The sequence below is a fragment of the Mauremys mutica genome, chromosome 7, assembly GCF_020497125.1.
Source record: "Mauremys mutica isolate MM-2020 ecotype Southern chromosome 7, ASM2049712v1, whole genome shotgun sequence".
In the NCBI taxonomy this organism is placed as follows: Eukaryota; Metazoa; Chordata; order Testudines; family Geoemydidae; genus Mauremys; species Mauremys mutica.
This window is the reverse complement of record NC_059078.1, coordinates 73,406,564-73,431,708: the sequence shown is the minus strand read 5'-3', so window position 1 is coordinate 73,431,708 and position 25,145 is coordinate 73,406,564. Positions and strand designations below refer to the sequence as shown.

The 25,145-nt window shown below is 39.9% G+C and overlaps 1 protein-coding gene across 2 annotated transcripts in view; it reads right to left on the bottom strand.

Annotated features, from left to right (window-relative positions):
* NRG3 (neuregulin 3) overlaps positions 1–24,147 on the bottom strand; it is a 935,382-nt gene extending 911,235 nt beyond the window's left edge. The window contains exon 1 of one of the 2 annotated variants that reach the window (XM_045022796.1): positions 23,436–24,147. In XM_045022796.1, coding sequence (XP_044878731.1) covers positions 23,436–24,147 — 712 coding nt within the window. Of the gene's footprint in view, positions 1–16,979; positions 17,106–23,435 lie in introns of those variants that run through there. The other variant, XM_045022797.1, reaches the window with a different exon arrangement.
* Positions 24,148–25,145: the final 998 nt, after the last annotated feature.

Sequence of the window (25,145 nt, the reverse complement as noted above, 5' to 3'; positions counted from 1 at the left end):
CCAAAATCAGAGTCTTCTCTCCCCTTTCTTCTCTGCCCCTCAAAAGACTATGGCTATGGCATGCTTTATAGCAGTATTTCTCAGCCTTTTTGATACCAAGGACCCACTTGCTGCCTTCCTGAACTGTGTCAGGGAGATCTCAGGTATCAGCCGTTGAGAAAGACTGCTTTAAAGCATGTGCCTCCTGCCCCTTCTGTGGTGCCACCATTATGCATCAGATTGCTGGGAGAGTATTTCAGGCTGTGATCCTAGAGCACACACCTGGTGCAGCACTGCAGTATCCAATTCATTTTTCCCTGGGGTTCCCCAATTCATTCAATCACAGCCTCAAGTGAACATAATAAATTTAGACCCCAAAAGGGAGAAAGTTAAGTCCTCACAACATAATATCTTCTAGCAATTCCAGATTCAAACTTTCCTTCCTCAGGGCTTCCCCTTTCCCTTAGTTCAGGGTTCCCTAGTTCCCTTTGAGCAGGGAAGGTCTGCTCGTCCCATTAAAGCCGCTGGGCCTTTATGGAGAGACCTTCCCCTAGGTCTCTTCTTAAACCCCAGTCCCTTGAATCAGTCTTTTTCTTCCCTTGATGCAGGACCTCCAGAGCCCTCCTTTTGGGGCTGTGTTTGAATCTATGCAAGCTTCCCCAGCCCATCATCATCCTGATTCACCATAGGAAAGCCTCCCTCCAAGTATCTTTTGACTCTAAGGGCCTGTGTACATGAGGAACGTAGCCAGAATAGGTATTGTGGGGGAGGTGGGGTGGCTACTGCTCAATAGTTTATCCCACATCTGTTGTGGAAACTATTTTGGAATAAGCAACTTTATTCCAGAAAAATTTCTTCTGCACTAATTATTACAGAATAAATGGACTTTTATTCAGGAATAGCTATTGCTGAAAATTTTATTCTGCAATAACTATTCTGATCAATTTCTAATGTTGATACGCTCTTAAGATCCCTCTCCTTGCTTTTTACTCCTTAGCAGGTGACCACATGACTCAGGCACTTGGCCCCATTCCCATTTTGTCTGGTGATCATTCCATCAACTACCTGTACTTAAAGGGACCGTGCCATCAAACAGGTTTGGCTGGCTCCAGTCCCCAGCAGTACTTAAAGGAGACAGACCATTCCGCCAAAAAGACGATTACCTGGAGGGTTTGAGGATAATATTTCCCTTTCAATGGGCATTTTCAACAGACACAGAATAACCCAGGACTCTATGTACTTGTTTCCATTGACATTTATAACTGAGCCATAACAATGGAAGCAGCAGCATGGAGCACTGGAAACAATGTTTACTATTGAATGGCCTGAATAGAATGCTCATTGTTATTCCAGTTGAACAGCTTTCCAAATAAATTATAAGAAGAACAAAAATGATATTGCATATGTAAACGGAATGAGAAAATGAAGATTTTGTCAGATGATATCATTTACACATACTCTGAGTAGTATATCACCTGGGAATTAAACCTAGATGCCCTTGTCATGAGTAAAATTAAATGACTTGCATACTTACCTAGCAGACTCTATAGATTCCTCCAATGAAATAGAATACAGAATAAATAAATGTCTTTCATCTGATGTTAGCAAAGAAATTCAGTCTCTTGTCTGTCTGAAGGTTTCTTAATTATGAGAGGAAATATGTTGAATACTGGATGACCATATAATGTTTGTTTCTATGCAACTGCAGTCTTAAGGTGTCAACAACTAGGTATTAAAATTAAAGACTCCATACTGACAGGTATGAGTGCTTCCTTGTGATGATGATTAGCCTTCATTCCCATGAACTACAACTCACTAATGTACTGACTAAACATTTAGGGTGCACTGCATTTTACAGGAAGTGCTCAGCACCTCAAAGGTTTGGGCTCCAAGACATAACAAAATTAGTGACATGCAAATATCAAAAATGTCTAAGATTCTGTGAAATCAAACAAGCACCCCAAAGTTCAGATAATTAGCAAAATTGGACTGGAACTCTAGTTGTGTGTTTTTAGGACTGTGCATCTTGGTTAGAACCAAGCAACCAGGCTCAGAAAAGTTAAAAATAATTGTCAAATAGTTAATTGAACTTTTTAGAATCACAAAAAGATTTAGTTTTGCTCACATATGCCAACTGTGCAATGTATACACCATGGGACTTTGTGTTTGTCAGTATGTCCTCATTTCCAGTGCTATAAATATTTCATTCGTGACTTGTGCCTAATGTTTTATGAGAAACACATCTGATCATGTTGTTTGGATAGGTTTGGGACGGGGAATATTTCTGTTTACAATTACATTTCCAGCACTTGTAATACCAGTTACGTAGCTGATAGCATTTAAAAAAATAAATCACTTGGACAATCACTCCCAAAAAATGGATGTTTATCTGGATCTAGAAGAGGAACCACAAAAGACCCTGCAACTCCCCTATCTCCAAGTAGTTCCTCAATAGGATCCACCTACATGCAGCTGTCTGGGGGTAATGTTCTTCTCTGCTGTCCTTCTGGCATCTTCAGGAGCTTCTCCCCTGAAGGAATAGTGAGTTCTGGTGTGTAATCCGTCTTTCTCTCCACCAGTGCCTCAAAGTAGCTCCCAGGCTTCTCTCTCCTCCCAAAGTAGTGGAGGATGGGGATGGTCTGTTTCCTTTGTTTCCCAGCTCACTGAAACCTCAGTCCCCCAAGCAGCACCAAGGCGCAGTGAAGCAGAAAGAGGGAGCAGCAGCCTCCAACCTATAGAGATGGAAAGCCAGAACTTCAGCCTTTAAAAACTGCTGCTTCACAGTTCCTGGGACTGAGGCTTGAATGGGATTGTAAAAACTGGGGTAGCTCCAGCCAAAAAATGGACTTCTGGCAGTTTTGCAGTTATAATTAAGATTATATTTAGTTATAATTAGGATTATATTTAAATAATTATAATTACTGGTAATTATACTTAGTGTGTATTTTGAGGACCACAGTTCATAGCTAATAAAGATGGATCTTAATTTTTTACTTTTATTACTACACAAAATTAAGCCAAAACAGGTAAAAATATCTATTTTAAACAAATTTATAGAATGCCAGATCTTAGTTTAAAGGGTTTTCCCACCCAATCATACGCTACATCCATACGTTAATATTACAGATTTGTAAGTAGGAAATCCGTAGCATAACTATGGATTCCTAGAGTCAGTTTAAAGCCAGAAGGAACCACCAGATGATCTACTCTGGCCTTCTGTTTATCATAGGCCACCAATACCATGCAGCATCTGCACACTAAACTAAACTCAACAGCTGAAATTAGACCAAAGCACTAGAGCCCTGTGCGGATACAAATTTCTATCCGGGGATGCGGACATCAGCAGATAGAAATTAGTATCCACTGAACCACAGGGCTCTCCTGGGAATCACAGTCGCAAAAGGAGCAGAATGTGGGGTTGCCACTTCCAGGAGCCAGCGCCCCGCGATGGCAGCTCCCCCAGCGCAGCTGTACCACCCCCAGCCCTGTCTTCCAGTGGGGCTGTACAGACCACAGACAGGAGACGCAGCTGCGTAGAAGGGCTGGGGGCAGTACAGCCGTGCTGGAGGAGCTGCCAGCATGGGGCGCTGGCTCCTGGGAGAGGCAGCCCCACGTTCTGCTCCTTTTGCCACTGCGGTTCCCAGGAGAATCCTGCAGTTCAGCAGATATCAATTTCTATCTGCGGATATCCGCATCTACAGGTATAAATTTGTATCTGTGCAGGGCTCTACAAAGTATTACAGCCCACAGAAGACTAGAGTATTGTGTGTCACTGGCAGACAATAGGAGGGACCAAGGTGCACCAGCGCCTGAGGCCTCCCACAATGGCAAGGAAATGATTAAGATATACACAGACAACCCCAGCAAACGGCCTGCACTCACATGACTTGGACATCTTTGCAAACTTATGCAAATAAGGCAATATTTCCACAATATATTACAAACAGATGAAGGACATCAGTAAATAGTCTATCAATTTACTGTCCACACTTATGATAAACCTGGCTTGTGATACAGTTCTCATATAGTGTTGGGAAGCAACAATGGGGTCTTTAGAGAAACCTGAGTTAATTTTTCTCTCTGAACAGTTTAATACATGATATAGAGGTAATTTTCTAGCATCACTTTTTATGCAAAACTCCCATTGACTTTGCAACAATGACCCTAAAGGTTCTGTGAACCTCTCACTGTGATAAATGATGCCACACATCAGCTTTGCTTTGTGAAATACAAGTCTTTTTACATCAAGAAAACACATCAAGGATTTGAACGGTCCTAAGAGGCCTCTGGAACTGCAAAGTTCAGAAAATGGAAAAACTGAAAGATTCAAGACTTAGAGACCAAGACTGTACATAAAATGAGAGAGCTGCACCTTTCTATATATTTAGAAAACGCTAGCAAAATTGCTGGTGCTACTGTAATCAAAAGAGTAAATAAGAGAAAACTAAAAAATAATAAAACTAAAAAAAAATGGCAGAACATGGGTGGTTCTGTATCCTTGTATACTTTCTTGATTCTTGTTTCCTGAGACTTGAACCAATGGAATTGGTGTTTTGAATTTATATTATCTGCACAAGACCCATCATATGCCACAGTAAACTCCAACTTTTAATGGATAACTTTTACTCAAACTGTAATAATAGGGAAAAGGTAGAGTAAGTTGTAGCAGTATTGTGGATATTAGCTTTAACAACAATGCACTAGTTAAAAATGCTAACCCTAGGCTAGAACTTCAGCATTCTGCATGCAGAACAATCTCGCTAGTTTCTTATACCATGATCATCACTGAGTACTTGGCAGAATATGGCCCACAGTGGAGTGTATTGGATATTTAAGCTCTTTAGCCTAACATACTTCATAATTTTGATAGATTGCTAAAAGCTAAATTTCTCCTTCATTGGATCCATTAAACTTCTAATGATATCAGTCAGAGCAGTGAATGCATATAGGAGAAGAATTTACCCTAAATCTGACACCAAGGCATATAAATCAAGTAGACACATTATATAGAATACATTCACAGCTACTCATATTATATACTCTATTAATGAAATGCTGAAAATATCTACAGTAAAATTATTAAGAGTTTCATATAGCCACCATTTATACTATGAGATTTATCACTATTTTCAGTCTTACATTTGCAAAGCTTATTAACTTTGCAAGTTCACTGGAATGTCTTGATTCAGCTTATGAATCCTCTTTCCACAGGGCTTTAGCCAATAGGAAGGTGTAGACTCTTCAGCCTACAAATTATGTAGTTTTTCTACTATAGATCTTTAGAGTATTTGGCAACAGACTGACAGGAACACAAAATAAACTTTAGTTCTACATGCCCATCATTCTTGATGATAATTTTGGACTAATATTTGAATAGTAGATCACAGACACTAGTCAGTACATATGAATTATTGATTTAAAATATTCAATCCATTATTTTTTCCCAAGTGATTAAATCAATGATTTTATTTCTTTACTGAATGTGTGAAAGATGCATAGGTTGGTCATCTTGTAAATAATAACACACTAAACAACTCATGCATGTTTTGTGTATGTCACTGACCCAAAAGGCATGTAATGCCAATCTATTACACCATTATACAACTGATATGCTTTCAAAGGGGAAAATCATAGCAGAGGAGAATTTAAATGATGTACTGTACTTGTAGCAAAAATTCCCTACCTCTGTAATTTTGCACTGATTTTTAGCCGTTTTATTTTGAGGTGACAAGCTAACGATACAACTTTTAAAAATAAAGGATTTCTAGCATTGCCTTGAGTCAGGCATAACATAAAAGCACTGGGAAAACTTTCCATATAGCTGTATGGGCCTATTCAGTACTACTACTACAATTCCAGTCTTGCATCACATTATCCTAGATTATGTTCTGGAATATGTAATGACCTCATTGGGAACATGATCAGAGTGTAACACAGGTTAAAAGCCAGATTTCCACTGACTTCATTAGGAGCTGATGAAGGCCTTGGGGAAGAGTATGGGCTTGATCGTGTGTCATTAAAGTCAATAGGAGTTTTGCCCTTGACTTCAATGAAAGCTAGATGAGACCCTAGGTGGCCTACTATTCGTCGTCAATGATAAATTTTAATCTTGTGCTTCACTGGTAAAAGATGTCAAGCACAATACAGAATGTCCTTGTCTTCCTCTCTTTTTTATAGAGTGCTCAACATAATAATGCTTAAACAGTAATAAAATAAAATGTTAATAGTACAATTCCATTCATTTATTATTTCTTCTTGTATCTGGAAAAAGAATAATCTTGGCTCTCCATTCCAAATGGTGGATTATACCATTTAGTGGTCATTAAATATTGGCATAACGATGTTAAAAAGAGGATTACTTAAATATTTTTTGAAATGGAAATGATTCAGTGTATGCCTTAAAATTAATGATGAGTGAACCTCCAAGATATGAAAATTTGGTTTGGGGCCCAGGTCTCTACATGCTACCACAATGTGAACTGCTAACAACTAAATCTTTTCCAAATTATTAAATCCCTGTAAATGCAAAACTGGTTCGGCTATTTCATGAGAAGAGTCTAGTGAGACTGTCAATAATTCTAGTTTCTGGCTGCATTGGGAACTGTAACCCATAGGGTAGCCTGCTTGCTTGTTTTATTATATGCTTTCTTGTGGGTTTGTTGTATTAAAATAGATTTAGAGCTTTGGATTAGTGTATTTTTGGCAGTAACACAAGGAACCTAAAGGCCTCGTCTTGTATAAACTAAAGCAAGTCAGCATATGTATGTTTGGGTCCTCTGGCATAGATAAGTGGCCTACCACTTGCCCTCTTAACAGGTACACCACAAAGAACATGGACATAACCACCACCAAACTCGTACACGCCAGAAATAACAGATGTGAGAATGAGCTAATTGTCACTAATGTGTATAAATATGCCAGCCTAGAGAGCCCTGGTTTTATGTGGGTGAGGAAATTAAGTGTGGACATGGAAGGTGGACACATAGTGTTCAGAATCTACAAGAGGGGCAAACCACCATGTTTTTAAGTTAGTTTTAGGTTAGGTTTTCTTGGGTCTTTCTATAGCTTTCTAGCTCTCTAGCATCTCGTAAGTTTTTCATCTTCCATTCGAGAATTGAGGAACCTGGACCAATCGGGCTCTTTTGGCATGCCAGAAACGAGGCTGGTCCTTTTTCTCTTACCACCACGTTATCAAGTAAGAGTGTGAATATGTTATTCTAGGAAGTTTTACAGTAAATGATACTACATGTACCTCTAAAACAGAACCATATATTTTCTTTTTAATTCTGGTTGATTACTTTTTCATTTGATTCCTACTCCATTTATGTCAATTGAAGTCTTAAAGGCTATATTTTGTTCTCAGCATAAGTGTCCTTGTCATACATCCCGAGGGTCCTAGCAAGACTGTGTAGCCTGATTCTGGGACAAGAGCCGTATTATCTTTTGATCAGATCAACTGGCAAGCCTGTAACTTTTATTATATAAACAATATTAATAACCCCCTAAAAATCGGGCAACAAAACACAGACTTCTCTGGCACATTTGACATTTATGATTTCAGATGAAATTAGGAAGTGGAGACATGAAATAAATAAAATACAGACATAAACAAAAAGCTGACAATAGTTATCAAACTCTTTTAAAAACCTTAAACTTTAGCTAGGGGTCACTTGAAGTTCTGAGTGAAGGATAGGTTCCATATTGCTTTTTACTCTAAACCAGTTTGCCTACTCCCATGTACAATTTCTGGAACAAAATACAAAGTTTTCCCATCTTTGGAGGTTCACTCATCATTAAGGCCTACAATGAATCATTTATACCCGCAGTTTCAAAAGATATTTTGGTAACTATCTTTTTAATGCCTGTTGAACCATGGAATTATAAAGAACACACACGTGTACGCGGAAGTGCAGAGGGGATCAGCTTTATCACCTATTCCATCTTCCTGCCATATGGGATTCCTTTCTATTATTATTAGAATTCATTATGATATTTTCTTAGAGACCTGCAGTGGCATGGAATGCACATCTTTGAGGTTTTAAAAATAACAACTTTGTGGCAAATCCAGCATACCAGAGTAAAGCAAGTGTAATCCATATGCCTACTAGGGAGAGGTCTCGTTAAGGGATCTATTGGGGGGGGTGGAATCAGTTGTGTCTGGGTCATTGTTGCTAGGCAGATGCACAATTAGCTTTCCACGCTCAGAAGTTTCTGGAATTGGGTGTGGTAGTTTTGGATATGGTCAATAGGTCTCAGACTCCAGGCAAGCAAGCAGTGAGGATAACTGCTTTGCAAAAGGCAATGTGCCCTGTGTGGGCTGGGAAAAACTGAACCCAGGAGCAGAAAGCTGACTGTTTTCCCTCACCCTGAAGAATTTTGCAGCAGAGAGTCTTTTCCCCTCAGAATCTATGTATTTAAATGTGTGGTTGGTTAATCAGTTAGCTGACTGGATAACAGTGATTTCAGAAGAGAAAGAATCTGCATGGGTTCTAACAAGCAAGTGGGGGTAGGGGTGGGGAAGATGTTGCTTTTGACTCAGCTGACTATATAGATTTGGTGACCAAAGACTCTGAGATTCAGGTGAACTCAATCTAGCAGCTTTTGGAAACTCTGAGTTTCTTCTCACTGTGTTTCTGTGGGGACTGTGCTGTTTAGATTTGTTTTATTTATGTTTATGTATAATATGTGCATTATAAAGTAGCCATGTTATGTTGTAAAATTAAGTTATTTATAACATCTTATTATAAAGAAACATAATAAAGTTGGTACTTAAGAATTAAGTTCATTCCTTTTTTTCTTTTGGACATGATTTTTTCTTTTGGACATGATTGAACCTGTGTAATCTTTGTTGAAAATCCCAGATAACTGAATTCTGGGTCTCTGGGTGCTTTTCTATGTTAGCTGAGTTGATTTTGGCAGTGGAGAAGGGCAACTCTAGCCCACCCAAGGGGCACATAAGCAGGGTTAACTCCTTTATTGGTGTGTACAAACAAATTATTTAGTTATTGTAAAAACCACTAAGCATATTAGTGAATGCATGTAGGGCCTGATGCAAAGCTCAAAGGAAAGACACTCACTGATCACCGTGGCTTTAGATCCAGCCCATAAGTTGTAGTATCGCTGCCCACATTACTGCCTCCTTGACAAACAAGACTACTCAAATGGATTTTTCCTTCGGACTTGTCTTTGCTTTCACAAAGACACATTATGGTGACGAGAGAGCGCCCTCCCCTTGACATAATTACTCCACCTCAGTGAGAGGCAGAAGCTACGTCGGTGGGTGGGAGAGCATTTCCCACTGACACAGAGCAGTGTTGATACCACTTTAAATCAATGTAAATTATGTCACTCGGGGGGGTTTCCACACCCCTGAATGATGTAACTTACATCAACTTAAGCGGTAGTGTAGACAAGCCCTTAGTTAAAAGAAGTGTGACTAGATTAACATTGTAGCTCCAAAATATAAGGCAGCAATATTAATGGCAATAATTAGTACATCGCCCATGGCAATGGAATACAGAATAAAGATAAGAGAGATTTCAATGGGATTTGCATGCATGCAGCTTCTGGCATAATCAGGCCCCTCACTTGTAACCTGATCTAACTGCAGGAGAAACACAAGTATCAAAAGTATCACAGGAATTAGAGACAGTTGTCTCATTCATACCCTTGCACTAAGGCAGGATTAATCCTGGTTTTCAAGTGATTTTTCTAGTCCAGTGTTAAATGACCCAAACAATGGGGGTTCCCTCACTTCCCTTGGGATGCTATTTCCCAGTCTAACAGTTCTGGCCATTAGAAAATTGTTCAAGAGAAGGTACAATCAAGTATATAATTTAACTATACAGTACAGTAGATGTTTAGCCTCAGATACTTTATGGTTTAAAAATCAGACCCATAATCTCTATTTCCTTCATTTTTGTTTTCTCGAGATGAATATCAGGAATGAGAAATCAATTATTTTACTTTAAAAGAGTTGAAAAACATATGGCAATGGCTTATTGGGAGCCATTACAGACTCTTCTACAAATGCTTCATTTATTTGATGGTGATTAACAGTCTTTCACGACAGCATTGCAGCCTCAGGGACAATCAGTCCTCTGCTTGTGTACATGGAGAAATCACACTGAAGTTAGTGGAGCTGCACCCATTTACATCAGAGGATTTGGAGCCAAAGGTCAAAACATGATTAAAAGCATTTTTTAAGTTTGAGGATTATATTGACCCAACAGAGTTCTATCAGTTCTATGCATGACCAATACATCTTCAATAGGTTAGAGAATGCTAATTTTTGGCTAATGTTACAGAAAGCTGCGAATATAAAAGAAACAGCAGTGAAACAGAAGCAAGCTGTGTTTTGTCATCACATAACTCCCCCTTTTTCTCAACTCTTCCTTCTATACAAACTCATTGTCCATTCTCACTACATTTGACCACATCACCCTTTCCTTATATTTGCTGAAACTGCTTCATCTTCATCCCACTTACACCTCTGATCTTGTTTCTTTCTACTTACCCCACTCCCTGCTTATGCTCATCACAATCTGACTCTATGTGGAGCTGAGTTGAACTTGTGGAGTTCTTGGTCCTCCATTTACCAGACTGGACCAAGATACATTGTAGGAGGAACTGAATCAAATCCAGGCCTCTGTGAGGACTTCTGAGTAGGAGGCCATTCTCTAATACTCTGCTAAATCACTCAGGGTCTGGTGTCTCTCTGCTCACCATACAGACTCTCGGTACAAACTATAATCTCCGGCTTCCTTACGGGAATCCTTTAACGCATCCTGCAACTCCCCTGGAAAGCAAAGTGTTGCTGCCCACTTCACAGGAGGTGCTCTGTATCTCACAAGATCACACACGCAGGGTCTCTCTCACATGCCCCACTTTGTACTTCTCCCCACTTCTCCATAGCCACAATCCTGCAGAGACTTATCCACATGCTTAACGGCAAGGCTGTGTAGAGTTAAACATGTGTTTACATCTTTCCAGGAGCATGCTGTATTTGGGACAATCCCCCAGTTCCTGTCTTCCCTCTTTCCTGTCCCCTCTCAAAGCCAACTTCTGCCAAGGATCCTGACCCTCATTCTCTTTGCCAATATATTCTCCTAGCTCATCCTTTGGTTCATTGCTCTGTTGTGTATCTGATCTGGTTTAGAATGTGAATTCTTTGGGGCAGGAAATAATTTTCTGTAAAGCACTGGATAAATTTAAATTGCTATATCAAGAAATTTCTAAATAATAATACTAATTCTACAGATCTCAGAATATACTATACCTAAATTATAATAAATTAGTTTTTTTTTTTTTTTTTTTTTTTTAAAAATGGCCAAGACTGTATACACCATCATAGACAGCAATAATAAACAAATAAAAACCAGAAAAAAAATTAAGGGTCCACTAGAATATTAAGAGCTTGTTATTAAATAATTACATTTGAACTATTTAAGAAGCAATGTATTTTTTAATTAATTGGATATAATCTTTCATCATCTTCTTTATGGGATTGTCATTAAAAAACAACAAATAAGCCCCCTAATAAATCCACAACTGCTTTTACACTGACAAAAACCTCAGAGCATGCAAATTAAATACTTCATTGGAATAATATTTTCTGAGGGGAGGGGTAATCCAGTACACTTTATCCTCATCGTAAGGCTCTCTCCTATAATAATTTCTTTATTACAACGCTGTTGGACTTTGACCCCTACCTACTGTCTTCATTTTGTACAAATACATCATTTTAAAAAGAAACAGAGCTCAGCAACCAAGAATGCTGCTAAAAATCAGGACAAATGTATTTTAAACTATCATCAGAAATTAATATCCCTCTGCTCATCCTTCCAAATTATACATTGTGAGCAAGCCAGAAATGAGTACAGAAGCCTTTACTCTACAATTCCTGCAACTGGGTTACTTTCACATTTATATATGCACTTCTCAGAAACTGAGGTGCAGTTGGCTACAAAACCCTAAATCTGTCAAGCTCACACAATGTATGAAAACACCGAGTTTATCATGCTATGTGGCATATCCAATTACTAAAATTTCAGTTGACACAGGCAATATTTCAGCAATTGACCAAAGAGTGCTTACATTCCGTGACAAGTAGTTTAACCAGCATACAGTCTATTAAAATGGGGATGACATGATGATCCTAATTTGAAAAAAAAAAATTGTGAAAGTAACAATCATTATGCCAGCATAATATTTCTCTGTAAATATACTGTAAACTGATGTTAAATCTCACTCTTGTATATCTGGCCTAAATCTAGCTCTGCAAAGGACTTAAACCCTTTAGAATTCTGCAAGATGTTACTATTGCCTCATATTCACTAAAATAAACATTTTTTTTTAAATTGTGGTTCTTTCTATTTATTTAGAGTTAAATTATGCCATCCCTTATGAGGTGCTTTAAAGATGAGAGTACTAGGAACCCTTCTCCTCCTTAGTACCTACAGAAACAAGAGGTAAAATTGGACACAGGAGAGCCAGGCAGAAGCTACATCTCCACAATGTCCTCCCTGAGCTGTGCTAAGGACATTCTGTATGCTGAAGTGAGTATTGACAGTTTCCCTATCTACAAAAAAAGGATGTAATGATACTTACTGCCATGGTAAAGCGCTTTCAGATCTACAGATAAGAAGCTCCAGATATTTATTATTATAATAGGCTGTGAAGCATCTCTTACTATCTGCTCACCTCCATTACCTGGGAGGCATCATTCCTTTTCTTTGGCATACTGATACAAGGCACGACACTGATTCAGGCAGTGTGCCTCCATTTCATCAATACAGAAGAGACAAAGCGAGCCCTCAGATTGTAAACATATGTAACATCCTCTGTATTTTCTATGTATATCACATGTTGTAAGTAATGACCCTCAACATGAGTCACTGGGAAGGTTTGAATCCAGGTCTCCATAGCTCAGAAAACTACCGTTTGAGCTACAAAGTGTAACCTCTTTACCAGGCAGCAGTAGTAGTCTAATATCTGTGGCCAGTTGAGGCAGACAACACATACTGTGCAAAAATTATGCCACCACCCCATTAGTGTTTAACAACAGAAAACACTGTGCCAGTTCAGCATCCCTCTGATTGTATTTTTCCTACAAAAGAATTATAAAGTTGAGTACCTTATAAAGGTTACACTATAAACTCAGAAACATCATTTAAGTTTAATAACTTACCAAGTCAAGGAACGCTGCTAATTTACAAAGTTCTACTAGTTTTGAGCATGCATTTTCCTGCCCTCTGTTTTTTTGATTGATTTATTTAGATTGATAGTGTTATGAACAAACAGCTGGTCTTTTAAAATTTCTAAACCCTTTATAAAACGTACGCTGTAATAGCAATAAGCCATTCACAACAAAAACCTGGGGAAACAGCCACTCAGTGGAATAATTATAAAACCACCTCCAGCCTAAGTCAGTAGCCCTGAAATTTCATCAGGATAATCCACTCAGTTAAGTTTTCTGGCCTATTGAACTCTGCCATTGCAAAACCTTTATCTCAGATACTATTAAATGAAGAAAAAATTACCATAACATTTTGGTGCAGCTTATCTCCACAAGGCTGAAACAAAAATCCTGTTTCTCTACTGCAGAGTCATTCACAGATTTAAAGAGGGCATTAACTCTTCCACAGACACCCCCGCACCTCTAAAATCTGGAACAAGAATACTTTGAGAAATCCATTGGAAGCTATTTATTTTGTAACTATTACCTGAACAGTTCAAAAGCCAACCAAATGAATAATTTACTGCTCTTTTAGCTATAATTCTAAGCCCATTTATGTACTAACACATTTGATGGTTTCATTTTATTTATTTATTTATGGTTAACATTTTGAGTGTTAGCTAGTCACTCAGACGTAATAGAGATACTTGCGCTTTACAACAGTCAGCCATTTTCAGTACATTATAGGAAATAGCATTTAATCATTTATCATAAATTTCACATGGCTTTTTTTTATTGCATGTGTATATGAGAGAATAAAATTTTAGTGTTGCACAATGCAAGATAATTTTGCAGCTTAGTAACAGTGTTGGATACAAACTATATGACAATTGATTTCATTAAGATCCTGATTATACTTAGAAACAGCAGTTCCAGGCTTCCTTGCCTGTTTTATAAATCAGTTGCAAACCAAATACGAAATAACCTTTGTCGTTTCACTAAAACAGACCAACGAAGACACTCCAGCAGAACAACTCTATCTTATGTCAATGGCTTGCTTTACAAGTTCTGACATCAGTGAGAATGATCAGATCTGGAAAAGAAGCTCTTTGCTATTAATACTAATTTAATGGTTTGCTGTTACACAGTGCTACAGCCCCTCTATCTGGTAACAACCAGCAATCAAGTCTCAGCTCATAATGAACTAAAATCCTGAGGTTTATAACAATGATGTTGTGAAATAACAAATATGAATGTAGTTTAATGACATAGTTCTAACAATTACTTAAATCTGAAAATACATCAAGGGAGCGGGTCACCTTTAAAGTTTCCAAAAGCATTACAAACATGAAATGTCTTTTGAAAGAGAGTCAGTGTTAACACATTTCTGCCTGCAAACTCAGCAAAGATATACCCAAAAAAACCACCAATGTATGCAGTAGCATCCATAAACCTGGTATTTGACCATTGTAATACAGAACCAAGCTTGGATTTAAGGTTATCGGTTAAAATCAACATGCAAAAAAATCCTGAGATGACTCTTGGTGGTCTAGAACAGGTGGTTCTCAACCAAAGGTATGTGTACCTCTGGGAGTACATAGAGGTCTTCAAAGGGGGACATCAACCGATCTAGATATTTGCCTAGTTTTACAACAGACTACATAAAACACACTAGCAAAGTCAGTACAAACTAAAATTTCATACAATGACTTGTTTATACTGCTTTATATACTATACACTGAAATTTAAGTACAATATTTATATTCCAATTGATTTATTTTAAAATTATATGGTAAAAATTAGAAAGTCAGCAATTTTTCAGAACCAGTGTGCTGTGACACTTCTGTGATAGACTCCTGAAAGCGGCACAGTAGTCTGGAAAGGTTGAGACCCCCTGGTCTAGAACTAATCAATCACATCACACAAAGATGAAAGTTTACTATAAACTATTTGGGGAGAGAGGGTGAAGAGGAAGAGTCTTTTTTTCAATATAGTACTGAACAAAATAAAGATGACCTCACCAATGGAAACTGAATACTAATAACCACATTTAAGTATTGCTAACAACTGCCTAAAAACAGCCAAAAGTAAGAAAACCACATTTAAAGTCAAGTCTGTTTATGCAAACATTTTACTCTGTGTGTGTATATGTGTGTAACTTTGAAATGTATTGCACTGCTCACAGACAAAGTTAAACACATGCGTTTGCAGGATTGGGGGCTATATCAATCTCAAGGTTAAAAACTGCGAATTGAGGTCCTTCAACATATTTTTGCCAGATAAACACAAAATTTCCAAAGATCATTGGCTGCATATATTTTTTCCAGATTGTGTTGCAAAGTTACAAAATGCTTCTATGAGAGATCTGTTCAAAAAAGCTTTTAGATTGTTAATTTATTTTTCTATAGACTAGGAACATTTTTTTCCTACACATATTATCAAGGTTCAAGTGCCAGCCTTGTGTGTTTTGTGGACCAATCATGTAGTACAAAATACAAACTGGAGTTGGGGTCACATTACACAGGGTAGACAGGCAGTTTAAATTCAGTAGAACAAAGAATCCTTAAAAAACTCAGTAAAGCCAGAAGTAGAGAGGTGAGACTTCACCTACATGTATCTACCTATTTACCCATTTATTTAGGCTGTCATTGCACTGTCTAGGCTCCCAAACCCTGTCTAATCTCTGCTTTAAAGTTTCAATTTTATTTTCATGCAAAACTTTCAGTTACTTTGAAGCAAAATCACAAAATCAACACAAAACTTAAAGCACAATTATCAGGTATTTTAGTTGGTCTGAGTTTCAATTTGTAATGAAATCTGAAACCAGATAAATTGGGCTCAATTTGGGTTTCGACAGGTTTGCACAAGCTCTGCCTAGCCTATGAATTAGCAATCAAAAATAAAAAAAACAGCAAAGAGAATCAGGAGCAAAGAATCAATAGAAATTATAAAAATAGAACTTCAAATAGTCTTTGAATGATTGTATTTGCACCACGGCTGCCAAATATCTTATGGAAAGTATACATAATACACCTCTACCCCACTATAATGCGACCTGATATAACACAGGTTCACGTATAGCACGGTAGCAGCGGGGCTCCGGCGGTGCTTTAAAGGGTCCAGGGCTCCGGCTGCTGCGGGGAGCCCCGAGCCCTTTAAATCCCACTAGAGCCCTGCCGCCGCTACTCCGGGGCTGCAGCAGCAGGGCTTGCTGGCGATTTAAAAGGCCTAGGGCTTCCCGCAGCAGCCGGAGCCCTGCTGCTCCTACCCAATATAACAGATTTCAGCTATAACGCGGTAGAGATTTTTGGCTCCCCATGACCACGTTATAGCGGGGTAGAGGTGTACTAGATTTCTGAGGACAGAAGACTTTCTTTTAAAAATGCTAAAGCTTTGGTCAAACATTTCCATGTTTGTAAAACTTTATATAAGTCTATTTGTATTTTTAAACACAATTTGACTCCATCTGCTGTGGGGGACAGACATAAGTTAGCAACTGATGAAATCACAGGAAATAGGTAAGCACAGGGGGTAGCTAAATCTCTCCATGTTTTTGCAGAAAAGCTGAGAACATATCTAAGTATAACATAAATAAAAGTATGCCTCCCAGCCAGGCCCAGCTTAGGCTGGAAAAACATGATACAACTAAACATTTGTCAAGCACCTTCTAGTGGGAATGATGAATAAAGACTGCTCCTTTCCATTTTCCCATCCCCTCTTTCTCCTGAGGATGTATTTTCACCAGGAGAAGGAGCTTGTTGCTAAACCACAAGTACAAAAACAATGGCCCTGCCACTTGTGCTTCCACTGCTGCATTTGTTACCTTGAGTTCTGTTTGCGTGTTCATTCTGTTTCTCATTTGTGGGCATGAACATACTCACTGCTTTGGCAGGCTTATCTGAGAACACCCGGGACAAGACCTCTTCTCAGGAAACACTCCAATGGCTGGATGTTAGGAGTCAGTGGGTGGGGGTGGAGAAAGAGTGTGAGAGGCTTGAGTGAATAGAATGCTGGGAAATGTAGTTCTAACCAAGGAGAGTCACCAGGGTTTTGTATGGAAGAATTCTAAAGAATGGCCTCCCTGCTAAGGGCCAGGGTTTGACATCTGTTACCTTTACATGACTGTTCAAAGGATCAGTTACCAGCATAATAAGAATTACATAGATTGCATTACATAAACTGTTTTGTTTGTTTTTCTGCTTCCCACCTACTCACTAGATACCATTTCCTTTGTAATGAAATATTGATTTTTATACTGACCAACACATCTAAACATTAACTGTCAAACTGTGAAGGCGGGGCTTGATGTAAAATGATTTTGGCCCCCAATGGCAGCTGCAGCAAGGCCTACCACAGATGAGCTTAGAAAGCAGGAAAGCATAGCTGATTTTTATCAGCTATATTGCAAGGACAAGCAGCACAGCAAACAATTTCATACAATCAATGTTTTTGCAACAGTTTTCTTGCTTCACATACACTGACCATGAGTTCAGAACAACCCTGAAGGCCCTTTGCTGATATGTAATGGGTATTATATATATATATATATATATATATATATACACACACACACACATGGGTGGTGTGAGACACTTTTTTCAAACTATGGCAAAAGAAGAGTTAAGAAAAAATGCGAGGAGATATACAAAGCGCAGGTACTTGTCCACATATACAGCCACTGTGGTCACTCAACAGCCCAATATTGTGCAATTAATGAAGTCTTTCATGTGAGCGATTCATAAGAGTCTCCAAATTGTTGTTAACAACTTCATGTAATTTCACTGACATGTTTTCTTTTTCTTTATTTTATTTCCAAATAAATGGTAAGAGAAACAAACAAACACAAAACTGTATAAAAGTAATGTTAAATACCTCCTGAAAGCAACAAATACTAAAGAATTCAGAAGTAAAGCTGAATTCAAATCATAACAATCCCTATTTTTACTGGGTATTTCAGCAGGTCTCTGAACCATGGGTCCCATGCTGTAAAGTCACATATGTGCTGCAACAGCTAAACACGATAAGGTGAGTAGAGACCGATTTTTTGGCCTTAATTTTGAATTTGTATTTTCTGTGGTTTGGCACAGACCATTATCATTCTTTAGGGTTATATTTTGTGATGTCAATACTTTTATAACAGTATATTGTTGTCAACATATATCATATATAGTCCTTGTATAGTTGCTAATGAGAAGACATGCTATATAAAAAAAGGAAACCTTTACTTCTACCAAACATCACAGATTCTATCACTCTAATAAATAGCCTTGTAGCCCCCCCCCCAAAATATGTCCTTCAGTCTTAAAAGGCAGCATAATAATTTGAAACATTAAGGTCCCGTTCCTTCGATAATTAGAATAACTGGTTGAAATATAGCGTACTAATCCTGAACCAAACAAATTAATCAATATTTAGTTTGACTTACAAATCTAAACAATTTCTACAGGACATAAGTCATCTGTTTTCCATTTGCATGTACTGCTCAATTGTTATTGCATTCTTCCTCTATCTTGATAGTTCCAACAACCTTTGTTAAAGACTTGAGTAAAAAGAAGAATTGTATAGTATAGTAGGAAATATATATAATTCAAAACCATTTAAAACTACTCCACTTGGACACAATTGCATAGGTAATAAAGGTAATAATTGGAGATATACCAATCTCCTAGAACTGGAAGGGACCTTGAAAGGTCATTGAGTCCAGCTCCCTGCCTTCACTAGCAGGACCAATTTTCACCCCAGATTCCTAAGTGGCCTCCTCAAGGATTGAACTCACAACCCTGGGTTTAGTAGGCCAACGCTCAAACCACTGAGCTATCCCTTCCTCACTTACTAGCCCTTAATATAATATATGGTTAAATCATTATAAGAAAGTTATTATAAAGTTATATTTTTATGGTATTCAATGGCAAAAACAAGAAGCTGTAAATTGATGAATGTTTTATATTGATTTTTAACACCAAATGCTCTAGATAGCTTCTAATATTAAGTGTATGTTTAAGTGTAAAACTATAATTTGAGTATCATTAAAATCAAAATTTAAAGATATTTTTAAAACTTTAATATGTTGGTATTTGTATATTTTTATTTAAACCTTCCACTGCAGAGTAATTAACATCAGACACAATGACAATGTGCTAGTGTATAACTACCAGAAATGAAAATTATCTATAAACAGAAAATAAAATTAACAAGTCTAATACCAGGGTCCAAGTTGATGGAAACACAAAAAAGCAAGAAGGCCTTAGAAATTGGTGGAAATCAACTTAAATTTTAATTACTCACATTTATTACTTGGTGGCTAAGTAATTTTTAAATGCATGATTGTTATCATCACAGTATCCCTTTCTGTACTGATTGTTTCGGCTGGGGGAAAACAAAAGTTAGGGGGGGGTGTGTGTAAGTGTAAAAGGGGTAGAGGAAGCAACTGCCTTTCAGGTTCTAGTTTTCTTTGGTTCATCAGCCCTCAGTGCATTGCAAACTGGTTAATAAAGTAAGATCCTGATCCCACAAACCCTTGTGAGCCTGCTTAACTTTACTACCACGAGTAGTCCAATTGATTTTAGGGATTACCCATGGTAATAAAGTTGAGAGCACATGTAAGTGTTTCAAGGATCAAGTCAAGTGTGGGTAGAAGATTTCTGAGCCAGGGAAAGAGCTGATCACATTTCATGAGGGTCTGGCATCTCCTACACATAGCAGGGAGAGGATTTCCACACGGAATTTCTTTGGTAAAAGCCCTACCATGCCCTTAATGTGGAAAAAAATACTTAATCCATTGTGAAATTAAACCAATGGTGATGGCACTAGTTCAGGTGCCAGGCTTGTTTCATCAACCCATGTTGTGCAAAATAAGTAGATAAAGGACATGCTTTGCATAACTGATTAAAGCAGAAAAAGTCTTATAATCCTACATTAAGACTAATGAAAATCAAAATATACTAGGGTTTCAGTCTGCACTGATTAAAAAAAAAAAAGCTCTCAACTGGATTTCACAAAAGGTATTGATTAGGAGTTCTGTAACATCTCTCTTCTTGGCTATTATGCATTATACGAGCCAGGGCTGCCTGACCTGAGCTTCTTGGTGTATGGATACAAGAGGAAGCAGCATGTCATTGCATAGCTGAATCCATGCATGAATAATTTCAAGTACAACATCTCAACATATACATAATATTTCTGAAGGACCCATCATATCAAGAAAAAGACATATTGAACAAAAATCAGGGCATGATACTTTAAACATGAAACCAATGTTTAATAAAAATGAAGCCTTATGGATGTTTCAGTTAGTAGGTAAGTTCCTCTTATCCACAAGCTAGATGGTCATTCTAGATTAATGACTGATTTTTATTTTGAACACCAAATTAAGTACTATTTTTTGTGAACTGATAAGCAACTAGTTTTTGCTTGGTCAGAACCTGGAGGAATTTCATCAAGAACTTTCAAAACAGCAAATAGATAACTTGTCTGTGAGCAAAAACGAACCAAGAATTATTTTCATCCTACACATCCACAAAAACGGAGAGACTTCCTGATATCTTTGCAGATAAACATCCTCCCCACCACCACCAAAGATCTTTTTTTAACACTTACACTAAATGGACATAAATCCAGTTTTCTGAACAAATACCTCCAGACTTGCCTTCTGTTTCCCAAAATCACATTCCAAGCCCAGTGTTATCACATCTTGAAATGGTTTAATAAAATGCAACACAACACAATCTGTATAAAGCTCTTTTTGTAAACTGTGAAATGCTAAATGATCTATGACCCCTGCCTACACATGTGCCTTTCCAAGGCAGAGGATCAAACAAGGGTCTGCACTTGTCTTGAAAGCCAGGGCACCAGCCTTGTCATATCATATTTGTATTCACATGATACAATAGGACCCATGACTTTCATTTTAATAGCCGCTGAGGTAATGGGCAGAGAAAGAACAGGCAACCTGGAAACTGAAGCTGAATTTAAAAAAAAAAAAGTTCCTTTTCTCACAAGACCTGTTAATCACAATCAAAGCAAGTGGAAGATGTGGATATTGGGTCATAGGGTCACACACTGTCAGTAGTTCATGAAAGAGAGATTACATTTCCTTCTCCCCAGTTGATACTGCAACCTCAGAGAAAGATTATATGAAGCTGAGGGCTTAAAAATATCCACATGCCCTATAAATTCAAATCCTTTTTTATGTAATCTATTTAATCTTCTGTTAATGATAATCTCTGCTATCAATGCACTCAAACAGGGTCAATTTCTGATGGATTTGCACTTCTTCCATTTCATCCTATAAGGGAGTGGTATTTAATAAGGGGAAACACCCTGGTCTAAGGGAACAAATATTGCTTATAAATCTGTGTGAGTGCTCAGACCAGCTCAAGATTTTTTTGTTGTTATTGATTTTTTGGCTTGGTTTGGACTGGTCCTGCCAGCTGATCATGATTCATTAATATGCCTTGTGTCCGCTTTAGTGCATAGGGAGACTGGGTGGAGGGAGGGAAATTACAGTGGATTTCTCTTTAAAGGCCCAAAAAGATGGGACTGAGAGCTGGAAATGGATTACAAGATGGCACAATAACATTTAATATTGGCAGAATCCCTTCCAACAAGCCCTGAGCCAACATGCAGCATCTCAACCCCGCAAAAGTCAATGCAGTTTGAAAAGCCATATAGCTTTGTTGCCTTATACAACGTTTGAACACAGGCGCATGGGATGAAAATCAGGCACCCTCGGGACAAAAGGAAAAGGAAAAAAATGTATATTTCAGATACATCTCTATGCGCAGAAATGAGAGTGGCAGCCTGGAGCTCTTCCACAAAAGGTTTTCCTGATTGTAACCTCCAACTTCCTTTCGCCAGATGCACCTTTAAGGGAAGGTTCTCTCGCCTACCTTGATCAAAGGCTGGAGAAGCGAGTTATTGCCTTGTTTGCCGTTCTGATTTAGTGACAGCTGTGTTCCCCCCCCCCCCCTTCAGATTTACCGTTCTTCTGCCTGGTTCGCCAATGCACGGCATCAGTTTGCTGTGCATATGGACTCTTTATCCCGGGGCTTATCAGCAAATAGATGTAATGGGAGAAAAAAAGTTTAAATGACTAACTAACCAAATCCTCCAGCGGAACAACCACAGATTAGCATGCAAAAAAGGGAGCCACGGGCTACAAAAGCGATTCAGCTGATAACATTCAATTGAATTGACGTGCCTAGCAGAAGCCGCTAACGGGGGACACACCGTGCCTCGTTTCCTAGACTGTAGCTAAGAAAACACACAAGACTCTAATACAGTATAATTAATCGTTTTACTAAACGGCCCTGCCCAGAAGTTCCGCTGGCAGAGATTGCCGTTCGTCCTAGATAACCTTCACAGGCAGCAGGGACAGGTCCCCGATCCAAATTAATTTTCCAATTAAACCAGAATCCTTCGCTTTGCGATCTGGCTGGTGGGAAGAGTCAGCCACCAAACATCATTCAGGGAAATTAAACACCCCCCTTTCTAAGAGCTAGTCAATGATGGCAGTAATCTGCCGAGGTGGCGGATGGCAAATAGATGAGACTAGATCATATTTGAGCGTTTATGCATATTCATGAGGTGGGCTAATGTCCCTTTCGGAGAGCACTGGCTAAGGGTCTTTTCAACAGCCAGGCACCAAGGAGAGGGAGATTGCTTTGGATCACATTTTATATTTCAAGATTTTTTTTTTAACGACCGCCTGGAAGGCTAAAGGAAACTCACTCATTGTCACCCACACCTCCGCACACCCTATGTGAGGCGCACCAAACATCAGTCTACCAGTTCACTTCGTCTCAGCAGCCACAGAATTAGTGCCAGCGCCTTTCTCCAGAGCCGCCACCAAATTTTGGATCATCACTTATCCCTTCTGACCACTGATTTCTCAACAGCCCTTCCTGGGACCAAGTTGTGGGGAAAGAGCGACTGCTGCTTTCCTGTGAAATATAGTGAGATAGCTCCACCTCAAATGACTGCTACTGTGCGAACATCCATCACACAAACAGGGAACTTGCCGGGGGGGGGACGGGGGTAAAGAGGGGAGGGGAGGGGAGGGGGGGAAAGAGAGGCAGAAACTTAATCGAAGAGCTTTCCAGCAGCTCTGCAGTGTCAGTATTTGCACGCTGACCCTTGTCTGCCTACGATACTAGACATTAGCATCCAAACTAGGAACACCACCAGCTTGGCTCTTGAAGCCACGCAAAGACTAAACCAGGTGTGGGGGTGCGGTGGAAAGAGGGGTGCCCAAAGGCAAGGCAGTTCTCGCTTTACTTACGGAATTTGGGGCTAGTGCTAGTTTCTGGTGTGGTGGTGGTGGACTCCTGGAAGGGAGATAAGGTCCAGGATGGAGCAGAGTCGTGAACATAGATCTTATAGGAGGAGGTAGCGTATGCCGCAGTGGGCCAGATGGGCATTGGCTGGGTACTGGGGGTCCCGGGTAGCGGACGGGAGGTCAGGATGGTGGTGCTGAAGGGGACCGTAGTGGAGAGACTGGTAGGGGGGGCAGCTGTATGACGCACAGTGGTAGATCTGGGGCTCGCCCGGATGGGGACCCGGGTCCCCGGGAAGCGGGTGGGTGCCCGAGTCATGGTGGTTAAGCGGGTGCTTATCCGGTTGGGTGTCCTTGACGTGCTGGTGGTGGTGGTCTCCATGCTCTTCGGCGGGGTGGTTGGCTTGGAGAGGAAGAAGGGGTCCTGCCCAATCCCTTTGGAATCCATCAGCTCGGTGGGGACATAATCCTTGACGGAGCCCACCACGATCCATTTGAGCAGCATGAGGCTGAGCCCCAAGCCGATGAAGCCGATGAAAAGAGGCACCACACACAGCCACGTCTGCTGCCGGTTCCAGACGATGCAGTCACTACATCGCAGCTCCCTGGGGGGGTCGGGAGCCCCATCCCCGTCCGGGCCCCCAGCCGCCGCCGCCGCCGCCCCCTCCTCAGCAGCAGCAGCACCAGGTGGGGAGGCGCAGGCAGCCCCTTCACTCATCCTAGGTGCCTTTCACACCCCCGGAGGGAAAGACAAGACATCAGGGAAAAGCTGCTGCTGAGGAAAGCAGCATGCGGACGGGCAGGTGAGAGAGAGAGGGAAGGGAAAGCGATCGGTCTCCCAGTCTGTCAGTCAGTCAGGGGACATGTCTCCAGCCCCAGAAACCCCCCACGGCTCCTAATGCAACCTCCTCCGGCAGCTGCTGAATCAGCTAAATCACCAGGCTCGCTCCAGCCTTGAGCAGCAGCAGTCGGAGCATCCTGCTCGCTTTTATCCCCCACTTCCTTTCTTCTTCTTCAGATCCCCCTTTGTTTTTAATAAGTCACAAGAATCAGCGTCCAGGTTTTTTTTATGCCAAGCATCCGGATCCAGCAACGATGAGCCACATTCCTACACAGTGGCAGCTCTCCTCTTTCTGGGTCGGCTTAGTATCCCCCCCTTTCCCCGCTTTGCTCCTTCTTATCCACAGATCAGATGCACCAGCATTCCTCGGCTGCTTCTTTGAGAGGCGACGGAGCAGCAAAATGCACCTGTTATTCAGCAGCCCTGCAGCCAACCCTTGGACAGCACTTTAGGAGAGAGACCAATCCGAAGGCAGAGCGGAGGGAAAGGAGACAGAGCTTCCTCGCTCGCTCTTTCTCCTCCAAGCAGCAGTCCAGCGGCACTTAAGTCCAGGCAAGGATTTAAAAAATAAAATAAAATAATCATTAAAATAAAATAAAACGCCAGCAAAAATATATATATCAGAAAACACACGCAGAGGGCTGGATCGATAGACAGAACCAACAATCACACACGCACGCACGCACCAGGCGGCTCCTGCCAAGCTTGCAGCTTCAGTTCGATTGTGTATTCCGATTGCAGTGCAAAAGAGGCAGGCTGGCACTCAGAAAGTAAAGCACCTCCCACCACAGCCTAATGGTGGTTTCTTAATGCGCACAAGATAAATAAATGATCCAGGCAGACCCCTCGGGAGGTGTATGGCAAGCTAGGGTGGT